The 20,203-nt window shown below is 45.5% G+C and overlaps 1 protein-coding gene across 2 annotated transcripts in view; it reads left to right on the top strand.

Annotated features, from left to right (window-relative positions):
• LOC143808678 (cytochrome P450 2K1-like) overlaps positions 1–19,935 on the top strand; it is a 127,123-nt gene extending 107,188 nt beyond the window's left edge. The window contains exons 7-10 of one of the 2 annotated variants that reach the window (XM_077291583.1): positions 15,417–15,558; positions 16,968–17,152; positions 17,812–17,953; positions 18,341–19,935. In XM_077291583.1, the coding sequence (XP_077147698.1) occupies positions 15,417–15,558; positions 16,968–17,152; positions 17,812–17,953; positions 18,341–18,519 (648 nt within the window). In that variant the 3' untranslated portion in view covers positions 18,520–19,935. The remainder of the gene's footprint in view (positions 1–15,416; positions 15,559–16,967; positions 17,153–17,811; positions 17,954–18,340) is intronic. The other variant, XM_077291582.1, reaches the window with a different exon arrangement.
• Positions 19,936–20,203: the final 268 nt, after the last annotated feature.

The raw sequence follows: 20,203 nt of genomic DNA, 5'->3' as shown, positions 1-20,203 counted from the left end.
GGATCCGCGGCCGATCCGCGGCCGATCCGCTGCCGATCCGCTGCCGATCCGCTGCGAATCCGCGACCGATCCGCGGCCGATCCGCTGCGGATCCGCTGCCGATCCGCTGCGGATCCGCGGCCGATCCGCGGCCGATCCGCTCTGTGTGCACATGCCATAACCCTACCCCTACCCCTAACCCTACCCGTAACCCTAACCCTACCCCTAACCCTACCCCTAGTTCTAACCCTAGTTCAAACCCTAACCCTAGTGGAAAAAGAAAAAAAAATATTTTCTTTATTTTATTATTGTCCCTACCTATGGGGGTGATAAAGGGGGGGGTTTATTTATTATTTTTTTATTTTGATCGCTGTGGTAGAACCTACCACAGCGATCAAAATGTACTTGTAACGAATCTGCCAGCTTGCAGATTCGGCGGGCGCACTGAGCATGCGCCCGCCATCTTGGAAGATGGCGGCGCCCAGGGAGAAGACGGACCGACTTCGGGAGGATCGGTAAGTATGAGGGGGTGGTGGGGGGGTGGATCGGAGCACAGGGGGGGGATCGGAGGACGGGGGAGCGGACAGGAGCACGGGGGAGCGGACAGGAGCACGGGGGAGCGAACAGGGGGACGGAGGGGGGTACCGGACAGAACGGAGGACTGGGGAGGAGATCGGGGGCGGTGGGGGGGGCCAGAACATGATTTCCAGCCATGGCAGATGCTATTGCAGCATCGGCCATGGCTGGATTGCAATATTTCACCATTTTCATAGGTGAAATATTGCAAATTGCTCTGATTGGCTGTTGCACTTTCAACAGCCAATCAGAGCGATCGTAGCCACGTGGGGGCAAAGCCACCCCCCTAGGCTGAAGTACAACTCCCCCTCTCCCTGCAGATCGGGTAAAATAGGAATTAACCCTTTCACCTGATCTGCAGGGATGCGATCATTCCATGACGCCGCATAGGCGTCATGGGTCGGGAAGGGGTTAAAAAAAACTTGGTGTTTTGGGCCTACTAACGGTGTCTGCCCCTGCCTGGTGTTTGTCCTCAACTGAATAAAGCTGAGCTTCTACCTTCTGGCTCTTATTAAGTGCTGTTTTTTTAAAAACTTGGTGTTTTGGGCCTACTAACGGTGTCTGCCCCTGCCTGGTGTTTGCCCTCAACTGAATACAGCTGAGCTTCAACCTTCTGGCTTTCGGCCTATAGTATCAGATATTAAACTGCATTTGATCTTCAACTTTGGTTACGGCCTACTAACAGTGTCTGCCCCTCCCTGGTGTTTGCCCTCAACTGAATACAGCTGAGCTTCAACCTTCTGGCTCTAATATATATATATATATATATATATATATATATATATATTTTTTTTTTTTTTAAGTGCTGGTTGGGGCCTAATAGCTCTGTTTGCTGCTCCCTGGTGTTTGCCCTCAACTGAATACAGCTGAGCTTCAACCTTCTGGCTTTCGGCCTATAGTATCAGATATTAAACTGCTATTGGCCTTCAACTTTGGTTACGGCCTAATAACGGTGTCTGCCCCTCCCTGGTGTTTGCCCTCAACTGAATACAGCTGAGCTTCAACCTTCTGGCTTTCGGCCTATAGTATCAGATATTAAACTGCATTTGGCCTTCAACTTTGGTTACGGCCTACTAACGGTGTCTGCCCCTCCCTGGTGTTTGCCCTCAACTGAATACAGCTGAGCTTCAACCTTCTGGCTTTCGGCCTATAGTATCAGATATTAAACTGCATTTGGCCTTCAACTTTGGTTACGGCCTACTAACGGTGTCTGCCCCTCCCTGGTGTTTGCCCTCAACTGAATACAGCTGAGCTTCAACCTTCTGGCTTTCGGCCTATAGTATCAGATATTAAACTGCATTTGACCTTCAACTTTGGTTACGGCCTACTAACGGTGTCTGCCCCTCCCTGGTGTTGAGTCTGACCTCAACTGAATACAGCTGAGCTTCAACCTTCTGGCTCTCATTAAGTGCTGTGTTTTTAAAAATTGGTGGTTAGGGCCTACTAACGGTGTCTGCCCCTCCATGTTGTTTGTCCTCAACTGAATAAAGCTGAGCTTCAACCTTCTGGCTTTTGGCCTACAATAGCAGATATTAAACTGCATTTGGCCTACTAGTGTGGTTGGGCCCTTAAAACAGTGTCTGCTGCTCTTGGGTTTGCTACTCCACTGAACAAAGCAATGCCGCCTTTTTAGTCCTGTTACCAATTTTGAACTGCATTTAGCCTACTTTATTCTTTGGCCCTATATCTGTTTCCTCCTCACTCTGCCCATTGCCCAGCCACTGCTAGATGAGTCTGCTGGTACATTGACCTAGACCACTACATTCCCCTTGCACTCTACACAGCCAGAATCTGACCCTGCTGAAAGTAAGGTTCCCTGTTATGATCCTTTTAATCCAAATAGACCAGCAAGTGATTAAACGTAGGACAAGCTCTAGGGAGATGGACATAGGGATGAAATCAGATTCAGCAAAAGAGGCCCACTAGTAATAGAAAGCAGAAAATAGAGCAGGGGTCTATGCGATCAATAAAAAACCCTACAAAATATCCATCCTGAGATTTCAAGAACCCACACACCAACTAACGGTGTGTGGGGAGAAACTCAGTCCACTAGAGCAACCAGCAAGCGAAGGAATCACATTTTAGCAAGCTGGACAAGAAAACATGATAAACACTGCAGATCAAAAAAAGAGCAAACAAAACTTAGCTTGTCTTGGATGGACTGGGAGCAAGGTAGTCAGAAGGAATCTGAGTAGCACTGATTACATTGACAGCCGGCAACAAGTGAAAGTAAAACAGAGCTATATAGGCACCTCCCAGAGGATAACGAGACAGCTGACCAGCAGGATAACAAATAAGGCCACTAGGGGGAGCCCAAAGCAAAAGTCAAACCATACCACCTGTGACCACAAGAGGGAGCCTGAAAACAGAGTTCACAACAGTAACCCCCCCTTGAGGAGGGGTCACCGAACCCTCATGAACACCCCCAGGGCGATCAGGATGAGCCACATGGAAGACACGAACCAAATCGGCCGCATGAACATCAGAGGAGACAACCCAGGAATTACCCTCCTGACCATAGCCCTTCCACTTAACCAAATACTGGAGCCTCCGTCTAGAAATACGAGAATCCAAGATCTTCTCCACCACGTATTCCAATTCTCCCTCAACCAGCACCGGGGCAGGAGGCTCAACCGGAGGAACCACAGGCACCACATACCTCCGCAACAACGAGCGATGGAACACATTATGAATAGCAAATGATGCCGGGAGGTCCAGACGAAATGACACAGGGCCAAGGACTTCCAGAATCTTATAAGGACCGATAAACCGAGGCTTGAACTTAGGAGAGGAGACCTTCATAGGAACGAAGCGAGAAGACAACCACACCAAGTCCCCAACGCGAAGTTGGGGACCCACACAGCGACGGCGGTTGGCAAAGAGCTGAGCCTTCTCTTGTGACAGCTTCAAATTGTCCACCACATGATTCCAAATCTGATGCAACCTATCCACCACAACATCCACTCCAGGACAGTCAGAAGGCTCCACCTGACCCGAGGAGAAACGAGGATGAAACCCCGAATTACAAAAAAAAGGAGAAACCAAAGTAGCAGAACTAGCCCGATTATTAAGGGCAAACTCGGCCAACGGCAAAAAAGTAACCCAGTCGTCCTGATCAGCAGAAACAAAACATCTTAAATAAGTCTCCAAGGTCTGATTAGTTCTCTCGGTTTGGCCATTTGTCTGAGGATGAAAGGCCGACGAAAAAGACAAATTAAAGCCCATCTTAGCACAAAAGGTCCGCCAAAATCTAGACACAAACTGGGATCCTCTGTCAGAAACAATGTTCTCAGGAATCCCGTGCAAACGAACCACATTTTGAAAAAACAGTGGAACCAACTCGGAGGAGGAAGGCAACTTAGGCAAGGGCACCAAATGGACGATCTTAGAAAAATGATCACACACCACCCAGATGACAGACATTCTCTGAGAAACAGGGAGATCTGAAATAAAATCCATGGAAATGTGCGTCCAAGGCCTCTTCGGGACAGGCAAAGGTAACAGCAAACCACTGGCACGAGAACAGCAAGGCTTAGCCCGAGCACAAATTCCACAAGACTGCACAAAGGAACGCACATCCCGCGACAAGGAAGGCCACCAAAAAGACCTGGCCACCAAGTCTTTGGTACCAAATATTCCAGGATGGCCCGCCAACACCGAAGAATGAACCTCGGAGATGACTCTGTTGGTCCATCTATCCGGGACAAACAGTCTCTCCGGTGGACAGCGGTCAGGTCTATCCGCCTGAAGCTCCTGCAGCACTCGTCGCAAATCTGGGGAGATGGCAGACAAAATCACCCCTTCTCTAAGGATACCAGCCGGCTCAGAATCTCCAGGGGAATCAGGCACAAAACTCCTAGAAAGAGCATCAGCCTTCACATTCTTCGAACCGGGCAGGTACGAGACCACGAAATCAAAACGAGAGAAAAACAACGACCAACGAGCCTGTCTGGGATTCAGCCGCTTGGCCGACTCGAGATAGATCAAATTCTTGTGATCAGTCAAGACCACCACACGATGCTTAGCTCCCTCTAGCCAATGTCGCCACTTCTCAAATGCCCACTTCATAGCCAACAGCTCCCGATTACCGACATCATAATTCCGCTCGGCAGGCGAAAACTTCCTTGAAAAGAAAGCACATGGCTTCATCACTGAGCCATCGGAGCTTCTCTGCGACAAAACAGCCCCCCGCTCCAATCTCGGAAGCATCAACCTCAACCTGGAAGGGAAGTGAGACATCTGTCTGACATAAGACCGGAGCCAAAGAAAACCAAAGCTTCAGCTCCCGAAAGGCCTCCACAGCCGCAGAAGACCAATTAGTCACATCAGAACCTTTCTTGGTCAAATCCGTCAAAGGCTTAACAACACCAGAAAAATTAGCTATGAAGCGACGGTAAAAATTAGCAAAACCCAAGAACTTCTGAAGACTCTTAACAGATGTAGGCTGCGTCCAGTCATGAATAGCCTGAACCTTGACTGTGTCCATCTCAATAGTAGAAGGAGAAAAAATGAAACCCAAAAAAGAAATCTTCTTGACTCCAAAAAGACATTTTGAGCCCTTCACAAATAAAGCATTGGCACGCAGGACCTGAAAGACCATCCTGACCTGCCTAACATGAGACTCCCAATCATCCGAAAAAAACAGAATATCATCCAGATACACAATCATAAACTTATCCAGATATTCACGGAAGATGTCGTGCATAAAGGACTGAAAGACTGAAGGAGCATTAGAAAGTCCAAAAGGCATCACCAAGTACTCAAAATGGCCTTCAGGCGTATTAAATGCAGTTTTCCATTCATCACCCTGTTTTATACGCACCAGGTTATACGCACCACGAAGATCTATCTTGGTGAACCAACTAGACCCCTAATGCGAGCAAACAAATCAGTTAACAATGGCAAAGGATACTGGAATTTGACCGTGATTTTATTCAAAAGGCGATAATCAATACAAGGTCTCAGGGAACCATCCTTCTTAGCCACAAAAAAGAATCCTGCACCAAGAGGGGATGAGGACGGGTGAATATATCCCTTCTCCAAAGACTCCTTTATATAACTCCGCATGGCAGCATGCTCCGGCACTGATAAATTGAAAAGTCGTCCCTTAGGAAACTTACTAACAGGAATCAAATTTATAGCACAATCACAATCCCTATGAGGAGTGTTGTGAATTTGGTTTTGGGCTCCCCCGGTGGTCATTGGTGGTACTGGACTTGTCTTCACTTTCTCTGTTCACCTGTTTCCTCCAGGATATGGGAGTTTCCTATTTAACCTTGCTGCTCAGTCATTGCCTTGCCGGTCATCAATGTAACCAGAGCTTTCTGTTGCATGTTCCTGCTCCCAGTCTTCTGATCAGCTAAGTTGGACTTTTGTCCTGAGGATTATTTTGCATTTTTTGTTCCAGTTCACAGTTATTGTATTTTGCTGTAGCTGGAAGCTCTTGTGATCTGAAATCACCACTCCAGTCTCATGAGTTGAGACTCGAGTTTAAAGTGATTTCAGGATGGTTTTGTAAATAGGGTTTTCAGCTGACCGTGAAGTTCCCTTTCTTATTTTCCTACTATCTAGTAAGTGGACCTCGCTTTGCTGAACATGCTTTCATACTACGTATGTCTTTTCCCTCTGAACTCACCGTCAATACATGTGGGGGGCTTCTGTCACCTTTTTGGGGAATTTCCACTTGAGGTAAGCCAGGCCTGTTTTTCCTCTGCCAGGGTTAGTTAGTCCTCCGGCTGGCGCTGGGCATCTAGGGACTACGTAGGCACGCTACCCGGCCACTGTTAGTTGTGCGGTAGGTTTAGCTCACGGTCAGCTCTAGCTTCCATCTTCCAAGAGCTAGTCCTGATTTATGCGTTTCTTTAGTTCTCTTGTCATTGAGAACCATGACAGTATGACCGGCCATGTGTTAAAACTATTGGCAGAAGAAAGGAGTGAAAAGAAGTCTGCAAATTTTTTTTTTTTTTTTTCTGAGCTTGCTCAATAGTTGGCTCTTTAGCATTTCTGCTTAAATTGCAGCTTTTGTCTCTCTCTCCTTCTAATCCTTGAATGACTCTGATCTCACCTGGTTAAAATGGATCCTCAGAGTTTAGCTACAGGTTTGAATAATCTTACTATGAAGGTTCAAAATTTACAGGATTTTGTTATTCATGCTCCTGTATCTGAACCTAGAATTCCTTTACCAGAATTTTTCTCCGGGGATAGATCTCGTTTTCAGAATTTCAAAAATAATTGTAAGTTGTTTCTGTCTTTGAGATCTCGCTCCGCTGGAGACCCCGCACAGCAGGTCAGGATTGTAATTTCCTTACTCCGGGGTGACCCTCAGGATTGGGCATTTGCATTGGCACCAGGGGATCCTGCGTTGCTCAATGTGGATGCATTTTTTCTGGCTTTGGGGTTGCTTTATGAGGAACCTAGTTCAGAGATTCAGGCTGAAAAAGCCTTGATGGCCCTGTCTCAAGGGCAAGAGGAAGCTGAAATATACTGCCAAAAATTTCGCAAATGGTCTGTGCTTACTCAGTGGAATGAGTGTGCCTTGGCGGCGAATTTCAGAGAGGGTCTCTCTGATGCCATTAAAGATGTTATGGTGGGGTTCCCTGTGCCTACAGGTCTGAATGAGTCCATGACAATGGCTATTCAGATTGATCGGTGTTTGCGGGAGCGCAAACCTGTGCACCATTTGGCGGTGTCTCCTGAGAAGGCGCCAGAGAATATGCAATGTGATAGAATTCTGTCCAGAAACGAACGGCAGAATTTTAGGCGAAAAAATGGGTTGTGCTTCTATTGTGGTGATTCAACTCATGTTATATCAGCATGCTCTAAACGTACAAGAAAAGTTGATAAGTCTATTTCAATTGGCACTTTGCAGTCTAAGTTTATTTTATCTGTGACCCTGATTTGTTCTTTGTCGTCAATTACCGCGGACGCCTATGTCGACTCTGGCGCCGCTTTGAGTCTTATGGATTGGTCCTTTGCCAGGCGCTGTGGGTTTAATTTAGCGCCTCTGGAAGTTCCTATACCTCTGAAGGGTATTGACTCTACGCCATTGGCTAGTAATAAACCACAATACTGGACGCAAGTGACTATGTGTATGAATCCGGACCATCAGGAGACGATTCGCTTTCTTGTGTTGTACAATCTACATGATGTTCTGGTACTTGGATTGCCATGGCTGCAGGCCCATAATCCAGTCCTTGACTGGAAAGCAATGTCTGTGTTAAGCTGGGGATGTCAGGGGGATCATGGGGACGTACCTTTGGTTTCCATTTCGTCATCTATTCCCTCTGAGATTCCGGAATTTTTATCTGATTATCGTGATGTTTTTGAGGAGCCTAGGCTTGGTTCACTACCTCCTCACAGAGATTGCGATTGTACCATAGATCTGATTCCGGGCAGTAAATTTCCAAAGGGTCGTTTATTTAATCTATCTGTGCCTGAACATGCTGCTATGCGAGAATATATTAAGGAGTCCCTGGAAAAGGGACATATTCGTCCATCTTCCTCTCCCTTAGGAGCCGTTTTTTTCTTTGTATCTAAGAAAGATGGCTCTTTGAGGCCGTGTATTGATTATCGACTCTTGAATAAAATCACAGTCAAATATCAGTATCCTCTGCCACTGCTGACTGATCTGTTTGCTCGAATAAAGGGGGCTAAGTGGTTCTCTAAGATTGATCTCCGTGGGGCGTATAATTTGGTGCGAATTAAGCAGGGGGATGAGTGGAAAACCGCATTTAATACGCCCGAGGGCCACTTTGAGTATCTAGTAATGCCTTTTGGTCTTTCAAATGCCCCTTCAGTTTTTCAGTCCTTTATGCATGACATTTTCCGTGAATACCTGGATAAATTTATGATTGTGTATCTTGATGATATTTTGATTTTTTCGGATGACTGGGACTCTCATGTCCAACAGGTCAGGAGGGTTTTTCAGGTTTTGCGGTCTAACTCCTTGTGTGTGAAGGGTTCTAAGTGTGTTTTTGGGGTTCAAAAAATTTCTTTTTTGGGGTACATTTTTTCCCCCTCGTCCATTGAGATGGACCCTGTCAAGGTTCGGGCTATTTGTGATTGGACGCAGCCTTCTTCTCTTAAAAGCCTTCAGAAATTTTTAGGCTTTGCTAATTTTTATCGTCGATTTATTACTGGTTTTTCTGATGTTGCTAAACCTTTGACTGATCTGACCAAGAAGGGTGTTGATGTTGTTGATTGGTCCCCTGCCGCTGTGGAGGCCTTTCGGGAGCTTAAGCGCCGATTTTCCTCTGCCCCTGTGTTGCGTCAGCCTGATGTTACTCTTCCTTTTCAGGTTGAGGTCGACGCTTCCGAGATTGGAGCGGGGGCAGTTTTGTCGCAGAAAAGTTCCGACTGCTCCGTGATGAGACCTTGTGCTTTCTTTTCTCGAAAGTTTTCGCCTGCTGAACGAAATTATGATGTTGGTAATCGGGAGCTTTTGGCTATGAAGTGGGCTTTTGAGGAGTGGCGTCATTGGCTCGAAGGGGCCAGACATCAGGTTGTGGTATTAACCGATCACAAGAATTTGATTTATCTTGAGTCTGCCAGGCGCCTGAATCCTAGACAGGCGCGCTGGTCGTTGTTTTTCTCTCGGTTTAATTTTGTGGTTTCATATCTACAGGGTACTAAAAATGTGAAGGCGGATGCCCTTTCTAGGAGTTTCGAGCCTGATTCCCCTGGTGATTCTGAACCTACCGGTATTCTTAAGGATGGTGTAATATTGTCTGCTGTCTCCCCGGACCTGCGACGGGCCTTGCAGGAGTTTCAGGCGGATAAACCTGATCGATGCCCGCCTGGTAGACTGTTTGTTCCCGATGATTGGACCAATAGAGTCGGAGGTTCATTCTTCGGCGTTGGCAGGTCATCCTGGAATCTTTGGTACCAGGGATTTGGTGGCTAGGTCCTTCTGGTGGCCTTCCCTGTCTCGAGATGTACGAGGTTTTGTGCAGTCTTGTGATGTTTGTGCTCGGGCCAAGCCTTGTTGTTCTCGGGCCAGTGGATTGTTGTTATCCTTGCCTATTCCGAAGAGGCCTTGGACCCACATCTCTATGGATTTTATTTCTGATCTCCCTGTTTCTCAGAAAATGTCTGTCATCTGGGTGGTGTGTGACCGTTTCTCTAAGATGGTTCATTTGGTTCCCTTGCCTAAATTGCCTTCCTCATTCGAGTTGGTTCCTCTATTTTTTCAGAATGTGGTTCGCTTGCATGGCATTCCGGAGAATATAGTTTCTGACAGGGGGACCCAGTTCGTGTCTAGATTTTGGCGGGCGTTCTGTGCTAGGATGGGCATTGATTTGTCGTTTTCGTCTGCGTTCCATCCCCAGACTAATGGCCAGACCGAACGAACTAATCAGACATTGGAGACTTATTTGAGGTGTTTTGTGTCTGCGGATCAGGATGACTGGGTTGCCTTTTTGCCGTTGGCGGAGTTTGCCCTCAATAATCGGGCCAGTTCTGCCACTTTGGTTTCTCCATTTTTTTGCAATTCGGGGTTTCACCCTCGTTTTTCTTCTGGTCAGGTGGAGTCTTCGGACTGTCCTGGAGTGGATGCTGTGGTGGATAGGTTGCATCGGATTTGGGGGCAGGTAATGGACAATTTGGAGTTGTCTCAGGAGAAGACTCAGCGTTTTGCCAACCGTCATCGTCGTGTTGGTCCTCATCTTCGTGTTGGGGACTTGGTGTGGTTGTCTTCCCGTTTTGTCCCTATGAGGGTTTCTTCCCCTAAGTTTAAGCCTCGGTTCATCGGCCCATATAAGATTTTGGAGATTCTTAACCCTGTGTCCTTTCGATTAGAACTCCCTGCATCTTTTTCTATTCATAATGTCTTCCATCGGTCATTATTGCGCAGGTATGAGGTACCTGTTGTGCCTTCCGTTGAGCCACCTGCTCTGGTGTTGGTTGAGGGTGAGTTGGAGTACGTCGTGGAGAAGATCTTGGACTCCCGTGTTTCCAGACGGAAACTTCAGTATTTGGTCAAGTGGAAGGGATATGGGAGTTTCCTATTTAACCTTGCTGCTCAGTCATTGCCTTGCCGGTCATCAATGTAACCAGAGCTTTCTGTTGCATGTTCCTGCTCCCAGTCTTCTGATCAGCTAAGTTGGACTTTTGTCCTGAGGATTATTTTGCATTTTTTGTTCCAGTTCACAGTTATTGTATTTTGCTGTAGCTGGAAGCTCTTGTGATCTGAAATCACCACTCCAGTCTCATGAGTTGAGACTCGAGTTTAAAGTGATTTCAGGATGGTTTTGTAAATAGGGTTTTCAGCTGACCGTGAAGTTCCCTTTCTTATTTTCCTACTATCTAGTAAGTGGACCTCGCTTTGCTGAACCTGCTTTCATACTACGTATGTCTTTTCCCTCTGAACTCACCGTCAATACATGTGGGGGGCTTCTGTCACCTTTTTGGGGAATTTCCACTTGAGGTAAGCCAGGCCTGTTTTTCCTCTGCCAGGGTTAGTTAGTCCTCCGGCTGGCGCTGGGCGTCTAGGGACTACGTAGGCACGCTACCCGGCCACTGTTAGTTGTGCGGTAGGTTTAGCTCACGGTCAGCTCTAGCTTCCATCTTCCAAGAGCTAGTCCTGATTTATGCGTTTCTTTAGTTCTCTTGTCATTGAGAACCATGACAGAGGAGGTAGAGAATTGAGTTTGGGCTCCTCAAATACATCCTGGTAGTCTGACAAAAACGTAGGGACTTCAGAAGGAGTGGACGAAGCAATTGACACCACAGGAGCGTCACCATGAATTCCCTGACAACCCCAACTTGACACAGACAATGCTTTCCAATCCAGGACTGGATTATGAGTCTGCAACCATGGTAAACCCAACACGACAACATCATGCAAATTATGCAGTACAAGAAAGCGAATCACCTCCTGATGAACAGGAGTCATGCACATGGTCACCTGTGTCCAGTACTGAGGTTTATTCATAGCCAATGGTGTAGCATCAATTCCCCTCAGTGAAATAGGGAATTTTAAAGGCTCCAAATCAAAACCACAGCGCCTGGCAAATGACCAATCCATCAGACTCAGGGCAGCACCTGAATTCACAAAAGCATTAACCGGGTAAGATGACAGGGAACATATCAGGGTAACAGACAAAATGAACTTAGGCTGTAAAGTACCAATGGTGACAGATTTATCAACCTTTTTTTTACGCTTAGAGCATGCTGAGATAACATGAGCTGAGTCACCACAGTAAAAGCACAACCCATTTTGCTGTCTATAATCTTGTTGTTCACTTCTGGTCAGAATTCTATCACATTGCATAGATTCAGGTGTCTGCTCAGAAGACACCGCCAAATGGTTCACAGGTTTGCGCTCCCGCAAACGCCGATCAATCTGAATGGCCAGAGTCATTGACTCATTCAGACCTGCATGCGTAGGGAACCCCACCATGACATTCTTAATGGCTTCAGAAAGACCTTCTCTGAAGTTTGCAGCCAGGGCACACTCATTCCACTGAGTAAGCACCGACCATTTCCGAAATTTCTGGCAGCACACTTCTGCTTCATCTTGCCCCTGCGAGAGGGCCAATAACGCTTTTTCAGCCTGGTTCTCAAGATTAGGTTCCTCATAGAGCAATCCAAGGGCCAGAAAAAACGCATCCACACTGAGCAATGCAGGATCCCCTGGCACCAATGCGAAGGCCCAATCTTGAGGGTCACCACGCAAAAAAGAAATGATTATTTCAACTTGCTGAACGGAATCACCAGAGGAACGAGGTTTCAAAGAAAGAAACAACTTACAATTGTTCTTAAAATTCAGGAACCTAGATCTATCTCCAGAAAACAACTCCGGAATAGGTATTCTAGGCTCAGACATAGGACTGTGAACAACAAAATCCTGAATACTTTGAACCTTAGCAGCAAGATGATCCAGACTGGAAGCCAAGCTCTGGACATCCATGTCAGCAGCTGAACTCAGAGCCACACCAAGATTAAGAGGAGGAGAGAAGCTAGCCACAGCAGCTAGACACACGGCAACAAAAAAAAAAAAAAAATTCTCAAGGCTTCTTTTCTCCTGCTTCTGCCATGCAATTAACACTTTGTAGGCCGGCTGTACTGTTATGATCCTTTTAGTGGCAGAGGATCACAAATAGACCAGCAAGTGATTAAACGTAGGACAAGCTCTAGGGAGATGGTAACTGGACTGATCGCAAACCTGAACCTATCCAACACAACTAGAGGTAGCCGGTGAACGTGCCTAAAAAATTCCTAGACGTCTCGAGCCAGCCTGAGGAACTAGCTACCCCTAAAGAGAAAGAAAGACCTCGCTTGCCTCCAGAGAAATAATCCCCAAAGATATAGAAGCCCCCAACAAATATTAACGGTGAAGTAAGAGGAAGGCACACACATAGGGATGAAATCAGATTCAGCAAAAGAGGCCCACTAGTACTAGAAAGCAGAAAATAGAGCAGGGGTCTATGCGATCAATAAAAAACCCTACAAAATATCCATCCTGAGATTTCAAGAACCCACACACCAACTAACGGTTTGTGGGGAGAAACTCAGTCCACTAGAGCAACCAGCAAGCGAGGGAATCACATTTTAGCAAGCTGGACAAGAAAACATGATAAACACTGCAGATCAAAAAAAGAGCAAACAAAACTTAGCTTGTCTTGGATGGACTGGGAGCAAGGTAGTCAGTAGGAATCTGAGTAGCACTGATTACATTGACAGCCGGCAACAAGTGAAAGTAAAACAGAGCTATATAGGCACCTCCCAGAGGATAACGAGACAGTTGACCAGCAGGATAACAAATAAGGCCACTAGGGGGAGCCCAAAGCAAAAGTCAAACCATACCACCTGTGACCACAAGAGGGAGCCTGAAAACAGAGTTCACAACAGTTCCCCTTCCCGCATGTTATACCACCTTACACAGGGACAAAGAGGAAGGCGCAGATGAAAGTGCAGGTTCCTTCATCAGGTGGGGGGGCATACTCGTTGGCGACGTCACTGGCACAGGGCCCCTCAGAGTACGCAAAAGTGTCGCTGCTGGTGGGAGGCGCCCCCGCCATGCAAATACACCACTGTACTTTGAGGGGCCCTGTGCCAGTGCCAATGCGAACGAGTGGGCCCCCCCTGCTTGCTCAGGATCACAGCACTTGCAACGTTGAAATACTTACCTCTCCCTGCTCCACCGCCGTGACGTAGTCCACTAAAACCTTGAACCAGCCCTACCCCCCACAACTTTTGCCAAATGACCCCTAAGTTCCAATGCCCAACTATTATTATAAAGTTAATTAAGATTGACAAGCTTCAGAAACAAGAATGGATGTTTTTGGCATTAAAATGGGCACTGTAGGTGTTTTCCTGGCCTCCACTCACTGCTGACTATGCTTCCCCATTGACTTGCATTGGGTTTCGTGTTTCGGTCGATCCCCGACTTTTAGCGATAATCGGCCGACTGCACTCGACTCGACTCTGGACAAAGTCGGGTTTCACAAAATCCGACTCGACCTTAAAAAAATGAAAGTCGCTCAACCCTAGTCATGTGTATCCATACCACTTTTTATGCAACCATGATCCTGTTTGCCTTGGCAGATGCTGCCCGGCTCTGGCTGCTCCAGGTAAGTTTATCATTAACTAGGATCCCCAAGTCCTTCTCCATGTCAGATTTACCAAGTGGTTTCCTGTTCAGTGTGTAATGGTGATATTAATTCCTTCTTCCCATGTGTATGACCTTAAATTTATCATTGTTAAACTGCATCTGCCACCTGTCAGTCCAAATTTCCATCTTATCCAGATCCAACTGAAGCAGAATACTATCTTCTCTTGTATTGACTGCTTTACATAGTTTTATATCATCTGAAAATATTGATATTTTACTGTGTAAACATTCTACCAGATCGTTAATAAATATGTTGAAGAAAATAGGTCCCAACACCGACCCCTGCGGTACCCCACTGGTCACAGAGATTCAGTTAGAGAATATAACATTTATAACCACCTTCTGCTTTCTATCACTAAGAGATGAGGAGGTGGTCTGTGAGTGAGAGACTTACAGACCGGACATTTAAAATCTCCCACTCACACACCACCTCCTCATCTCACCTCTATCTGTTGTTGTCCCCCAAAGCTCAGTTCTAGGACCACTACTCTTCTTCATCTACACCTTTGGTCTGGGACAGCTCATAAAGTCCAACTGCTTTCAGCATCAAACCTATGCTGATGACACACTGTTAGGATTGGCGGAATGTAACAAATAAGAAATTATAATAAGGTGTGTTTGCAACCCGGGGTCCACCGTGCTGTGATGGAGAAAACGCAGCTAGCACAATGGCGAAGCAAGGCTGCGAGAAAACACTTAAAGCACACTGAGTTAAAAGTCACTCAGTGTGCACAGAGCGCAAAGTAACAAGCTCTGTTACACCACAGAGCGGTACTATGAAGCAAAGCAAAAGGACTATACCAGTCTTATTACATGGCCTTATTCACACCACAGGATAGATAGATAGCTAATAGATAGATAGATAGATAGATAGATAGATAGATAGATAGATAGATAGATCTAGTGAATAGGAGCATATGAATATGCCTAGCACATATGATAAAATATATTGTAGAAATAGAGAGAAGACAGTTTTTTCACACTGCTATAACGCTAATGCTGTAAAACAATGCATAACGTGTTGTTCTAACTATCAACTTTATGCTCCTTTAGCAGCTGCTCTGATCTGCTGCTTTGGCAAGAATCCATGAGTAAACAATATTTACAAACACTCGCCTATTGTTAGCTTTTCTGCTCCCATCAACCATGATACATGTTTGTAACTAAAGCTTGAGTTAGGATTCATGATAGAGCAGCAGTTCACAGTGGCTTCTCAAATAATCTGTTTTTAATGTATTTTCTACATTAGGAAAAGCCAAATCCTAAATTATACTTCACCAATGAAAACCTAGCAATGCTGGTTGCGGATCTCTTTGAAGCTGGCATGGACACAACCTCAATCACCCTGAGATGGGGCCTTCTACTAATGATGAAGTATCCAGAAATCCAAAGTAAGAGACCCATCTTATGTGTGGGAATGTATCATTTTTACTTTATTTTGTTTTTACTAATTAAAATCAGACAGTGATACTCATTCTTTTCTCATTATCTATATTCATATTATTTTCTGTGGACTTTAGGAGACGCACATTGTGATGTTCCTACAAGAGATGGGCGAACCCGAACACATACTGTTCGGGCATGGACACTGAACACAAACTTCACCATGTGCATGGCAGCCCAGCAAACACCACTTCTGATCGGCAAGGAAATCATCCCCACCAGTCAGAGAGCCACGGTTCTCACACTGTCAAAAGACAGCATGAGCGCTCAGCTGTGATTGGAGGTATAAAGCTTACCTACAGTCACTGGTGTCAGCTGACGGGACTACTGATCCCTTCATCCGACACCTGCAGCTGCTAATTGCAGTGAGAGCAGGAGCGGAAGATGGGGGTATTCATCAATCGCTCCTGCAATCTAAATAAATAATTAAAAAAAAAACGGTGTGGGTCCCCCTGTATTTTTGCTATCCAGCCAGACACAACTCACAATTGTTGGCTGCAAACCTCAGCTGTCAGCATCAGCAAGGCTAGTTATCAAGAATAGAGAGGTCACTACGCCTATCCATTACTAATCCTATGGTATGGTAAATAAAGACACAGCCAGAATAAAGTCCTTTATTTGAAATAAGACTAAACACAGTATTCCATTTTCATTTAAAAGCCTAAGTTCAGCAAAGCCCTTGTTCTCCGGTAATAAAAGTAAAATTAAAAAAAACAACAATATACCATACCTGTCCGTCGTTCTGTCCCACACCTTAATCCATGTCTGGGGGATAAACAGTTTTCAACCTGGACGGTGCCAATATGCAACCGTCCAAACTGAGAACCACTGGTGACTGACCTGCTGCGAGTACATGGTGTGTGTCATGACATCAGGGGCCTTCTCGGCACTGAAACCTCGATTAATAGTTAAGATGCCCAACGTTGTGGACTAAATGAAAAATAGGCTAGGCAGAGCATTTCTGAGGACCAGACGAGGCATAGCTCATGAAAATTGATGGTATACTACTGTGGCCTACTAACCACAATAGTATAGATTCCCACCAGAAGAAATAAGAGCTTTTGTAATAGTGATCCTTATCTAAGTGAGCTCAAATTCCAAATACAACTCCCAGGGGTCAAAAATAACTTTTGCTTTAGGCAAAATTAGAATTTCGGAATTTCTCAACAGAAGAATATGGAAAAAAAATACTACAGTGGGGAAACTAAGGTCACGTATACTGTAATTTCATAACACCCACTATGATATCAAATGCTAAAGAGAACATCTGGCTCAAATGTTATGATTTTTATGGATAAAAGTTGTCACCAAATATCCTTCTTTACATATGGTTTTTATTTATTTGTGTTGGAAACAGAAAAGGTCCAAAGTGAGATCGAAAAAGTTATTGGATCAAATGAGCCCCAGGTCATTCATCGCAAAGAGATGCCGTATACTGATGCCGTCATCCATGAGATTCAACGATTTGGAAACATTCTTCCATCCAACCTGCCCCACGCTACTACTCAGGATGTAAACTTCAGAGGATATCTCCTTCCCAAAGTAAGTAAAAAAATAAATATTGAACTTTATTTTTTGGTAACACCAAATTTAAGTGGTTTCCACTATTTATTTTCAATTTGGCATAGATAATCACTTAGCCTTTGGCCAGTTTCCCCAGCCAGTTTTCTTACTTCCTCTTACAGTAGGGAATATCATGTTATGATTCAACCAGTATGGACAAAGTATTTTGAGAACCACTCTGACATAAAAGGAAGGAGAATATTTGGGGCATGAGCAGTGGTGCAGACGAATGACAGAGGTCCAAGATGATGTTTTGGTTTTTTTTTTTATTTGAAACCACCATGTGCCTATTTTTTATATAGTGATAAGTATTGGATAACCCCTTATGGACAGGTATTTTCCATCCATTTCCCAAATGTTCACATTTGTTCAATGCTCATATTCTGATTTTGGATCCATTGTCCTCCTCTGAGCTCTCTGCTTATCAAATCAAAGAGGCATTGGAAGCCATGAACATGCATTTTTTAAAGGAATTATGTCAAATTCCTTAAGTGATTTGTAAGGTTTCATTTCAGTATGTTTATTTGCTCTCAGATGAGGTAACAAAAACCTGTTGACAGATTCCCTTTAAATGAATAAATCCTAAGGAGGGGGGAGTCCCAATTAAATATGACTTATGCAAATGTTGAACCTTTCAGGGAATCCAGGTGATCCCACTGCTGACCTCCGTACTTCATGATAAGAATCACTTTGCAAAAGCCGACGAGTTCTACCCAGAACACTTTTTGGATTCCAGTGGAAATTTTGTAAGGAAAGAAGCGTTCATACCTTTTTCAGTCGGTGAGTTATTCTTTTTATCAATTTGGTGGAGAAGATGAGAGCAAATAAGAAAAAACATTTCTCCATCATTGCATTCACTAAATTAATAGAAATGTTTTTTTTAAATCTTCTCCCTATGAGACTGTTCCATGAGGGAACATTTATGATTTATGTGGGTTATGTGTTGGGAAAATGTGAGAATCTGAATGGGGACAGTTTCTTCATTTTGGGGAATCTCTGTGAAAAGAGGATGGTTGTGTCTCCATATCTAAATGTCGGGTTGACATTGGAATCCGGCAACTTAGAATTTCGTTATAACAGCCCATTTTTAAATGATATAGTATCTTTTACTTTAGCCATGGAACAATATAAACTTTTTATACTTTTCCACATATTTCATTGCTGTAGGTAAAAGAAGTTGCGCTGGAGAAAACTTGGCTAGAACAGAGATATACATGTTCTTCACGAGACTGCTGCAGAACTTCACGTTTAAGGCTCCTCCTGGAGCTACACTAGACCTGACTCCTGCGGTTGGATTCACAGCCAGTCCAAAACCTTATAAGCTGTGTGCTATTCCTCGTGTGTGAACACTTTGTCACCTTTATTGAAAAACCTTAAAAAGGGTTCTCTTGTGAAAACAAGTTATCATCAAACCACAGATTAAGTGATCATTTATTAATTGGTGGACTCCAGCCACTGGGAACCACATCCCAGCAGAACGGAGCATTGAAGCTAAAGTAATTGTTGTAATTAAGAAATAAGCAACATCATTGATATAATTTTAAAGATCTGTAAAAAAAAAAGTATTATTATGGTGCTTGAACCTCCTAGGTTCAAGCAACATATTGTAATCCGATTTCTTATATTTTATTCTTCTTCTTCTCCGCGTTTTCCGCAATTAATGCGGCCCGAACCGCTCGGCGCAGAGACCCCGTTCAGGCGGCGTTTCGAAGGCCTCGGTGGGGACAGGTGTGCTATGACTTTTATAGTCGATCCGATATGTAGATTTTATTTAAATCGCATTTTTTAAAAAAAAAATTCCCATAGGAAATAATGGCGAACTTTCCATTACCCCCAACTTGACCTTCCAAAGATGGCAGCTATGCAAATGTACGGTGTCCATTTTAGGACATGATCATTTATCAAAGTCAAACATCAGAATAAAGTGACTATGACACCCTCTCGTCCCGTGTGTGAAAAGTAAGTGCCCCCCCGGCCCCGTGTGTGAAAAGTAAGTGCCCCCCCGGCCCCGTCTGTGAAAAGTAAGTGCCCCCCCCGGCCCCATGTGTGAAAAGTAAGTGCGCCCCCGGCCCCGTGTGCAAAAGTAAGTGCGCCCCCGGCCCCGTGTGCAAAAGTAAGTGCGCCCCCGGCCCCGTGTGCAAAAGTAAGTGCGCCCCCGGCCCCGTGTGCAAAAGTAAGTGCGCCCCCGGCCCCGTGTGCAAAAGTAAGTGCGCCCCCGGCCCCGTGTGCAAAAGTAAGTGCGCCCCCGGCCCCGTGTGCAAAAGTAAGTGCGCCCCCGCCCCCGTGTGCAAAAGTAAGTGCGCCCCCGGCCCCGTGTGCAAAAGTAAGTGCGCCCCCGGCCCCGTTGGTAGCTGGCAGCGCTGTTCAAGCACCATGTATTTCCTTCAGGAAATGCCCATCTAGTTATTATTCTTCTCCGCGTTTTCCGCAATTAATGCGGCCCGAACCGCTCGGCACAGAGACCCCGTTCAGGCGGCGTTTCAAAGGCCTCGGTGGGGACAGGTGTGCTATGACTTTTATAGTCGATCCGATATGTAGATTTTATTTAAATCGCATTTAAAAAAAAAAATTTCCCATAGGAAATAATGGCGAACTTTCCATTACCACCAACTTGACCTTCCAAAGATGGCAGCTATGCAAATGTACGGTGTCCATTTTAGGACATGATCATTTATCAAAGTCAAACATCAGAATAAAGTGACTATGACACCCTCTCGTCCCGTGTGTGAAAAGTAAGTGCCCCCCCCGGCCCCGTGTGTGAAAAGTAAGTGCCCCCCCCCCCGGCCCCGTCTGTGAAAAGTAAGTGCCCCCCGGCCCCGTGTGTAAAAAGTAAGTGCCCCCCGGCCCCGTGTGTAAAAAGTAAGTGCCCCCCCGGCCCCGTGTGTAAAAAGTAAGTGCCCCCCGGCCCTGTGTGTGAAAAGTAAGTGCCCCCTCGGCCCCGCCCACCAAATTGGAGGCTGAGGGGCCCCGCCCACCAAATCGGAGGCCGAAGGTTCCCGCCCACCAAATCGGAGGCCGAGGGTCCCCGCC

This window comes from Ranitomeya variabilis, chromosome 2, assembly GCF_051348905.1.
Source record: "Ranitomeya variabilis isolate aRanVar5 chromosome 2, aRanVar5.hap1, whole genome shotgun sequence".
NCBI lineage: Eukaryota > Metazoa > Chordata > Amphibia > Anura > Dendrobatidae > Ranitomeya > Ranitomeya variabilis.
The sequence above is the reverse complement of the archived record's forward strand: the minus strand, read 5'-3'. Positions and strand labels throughout refer to the sequence as shown.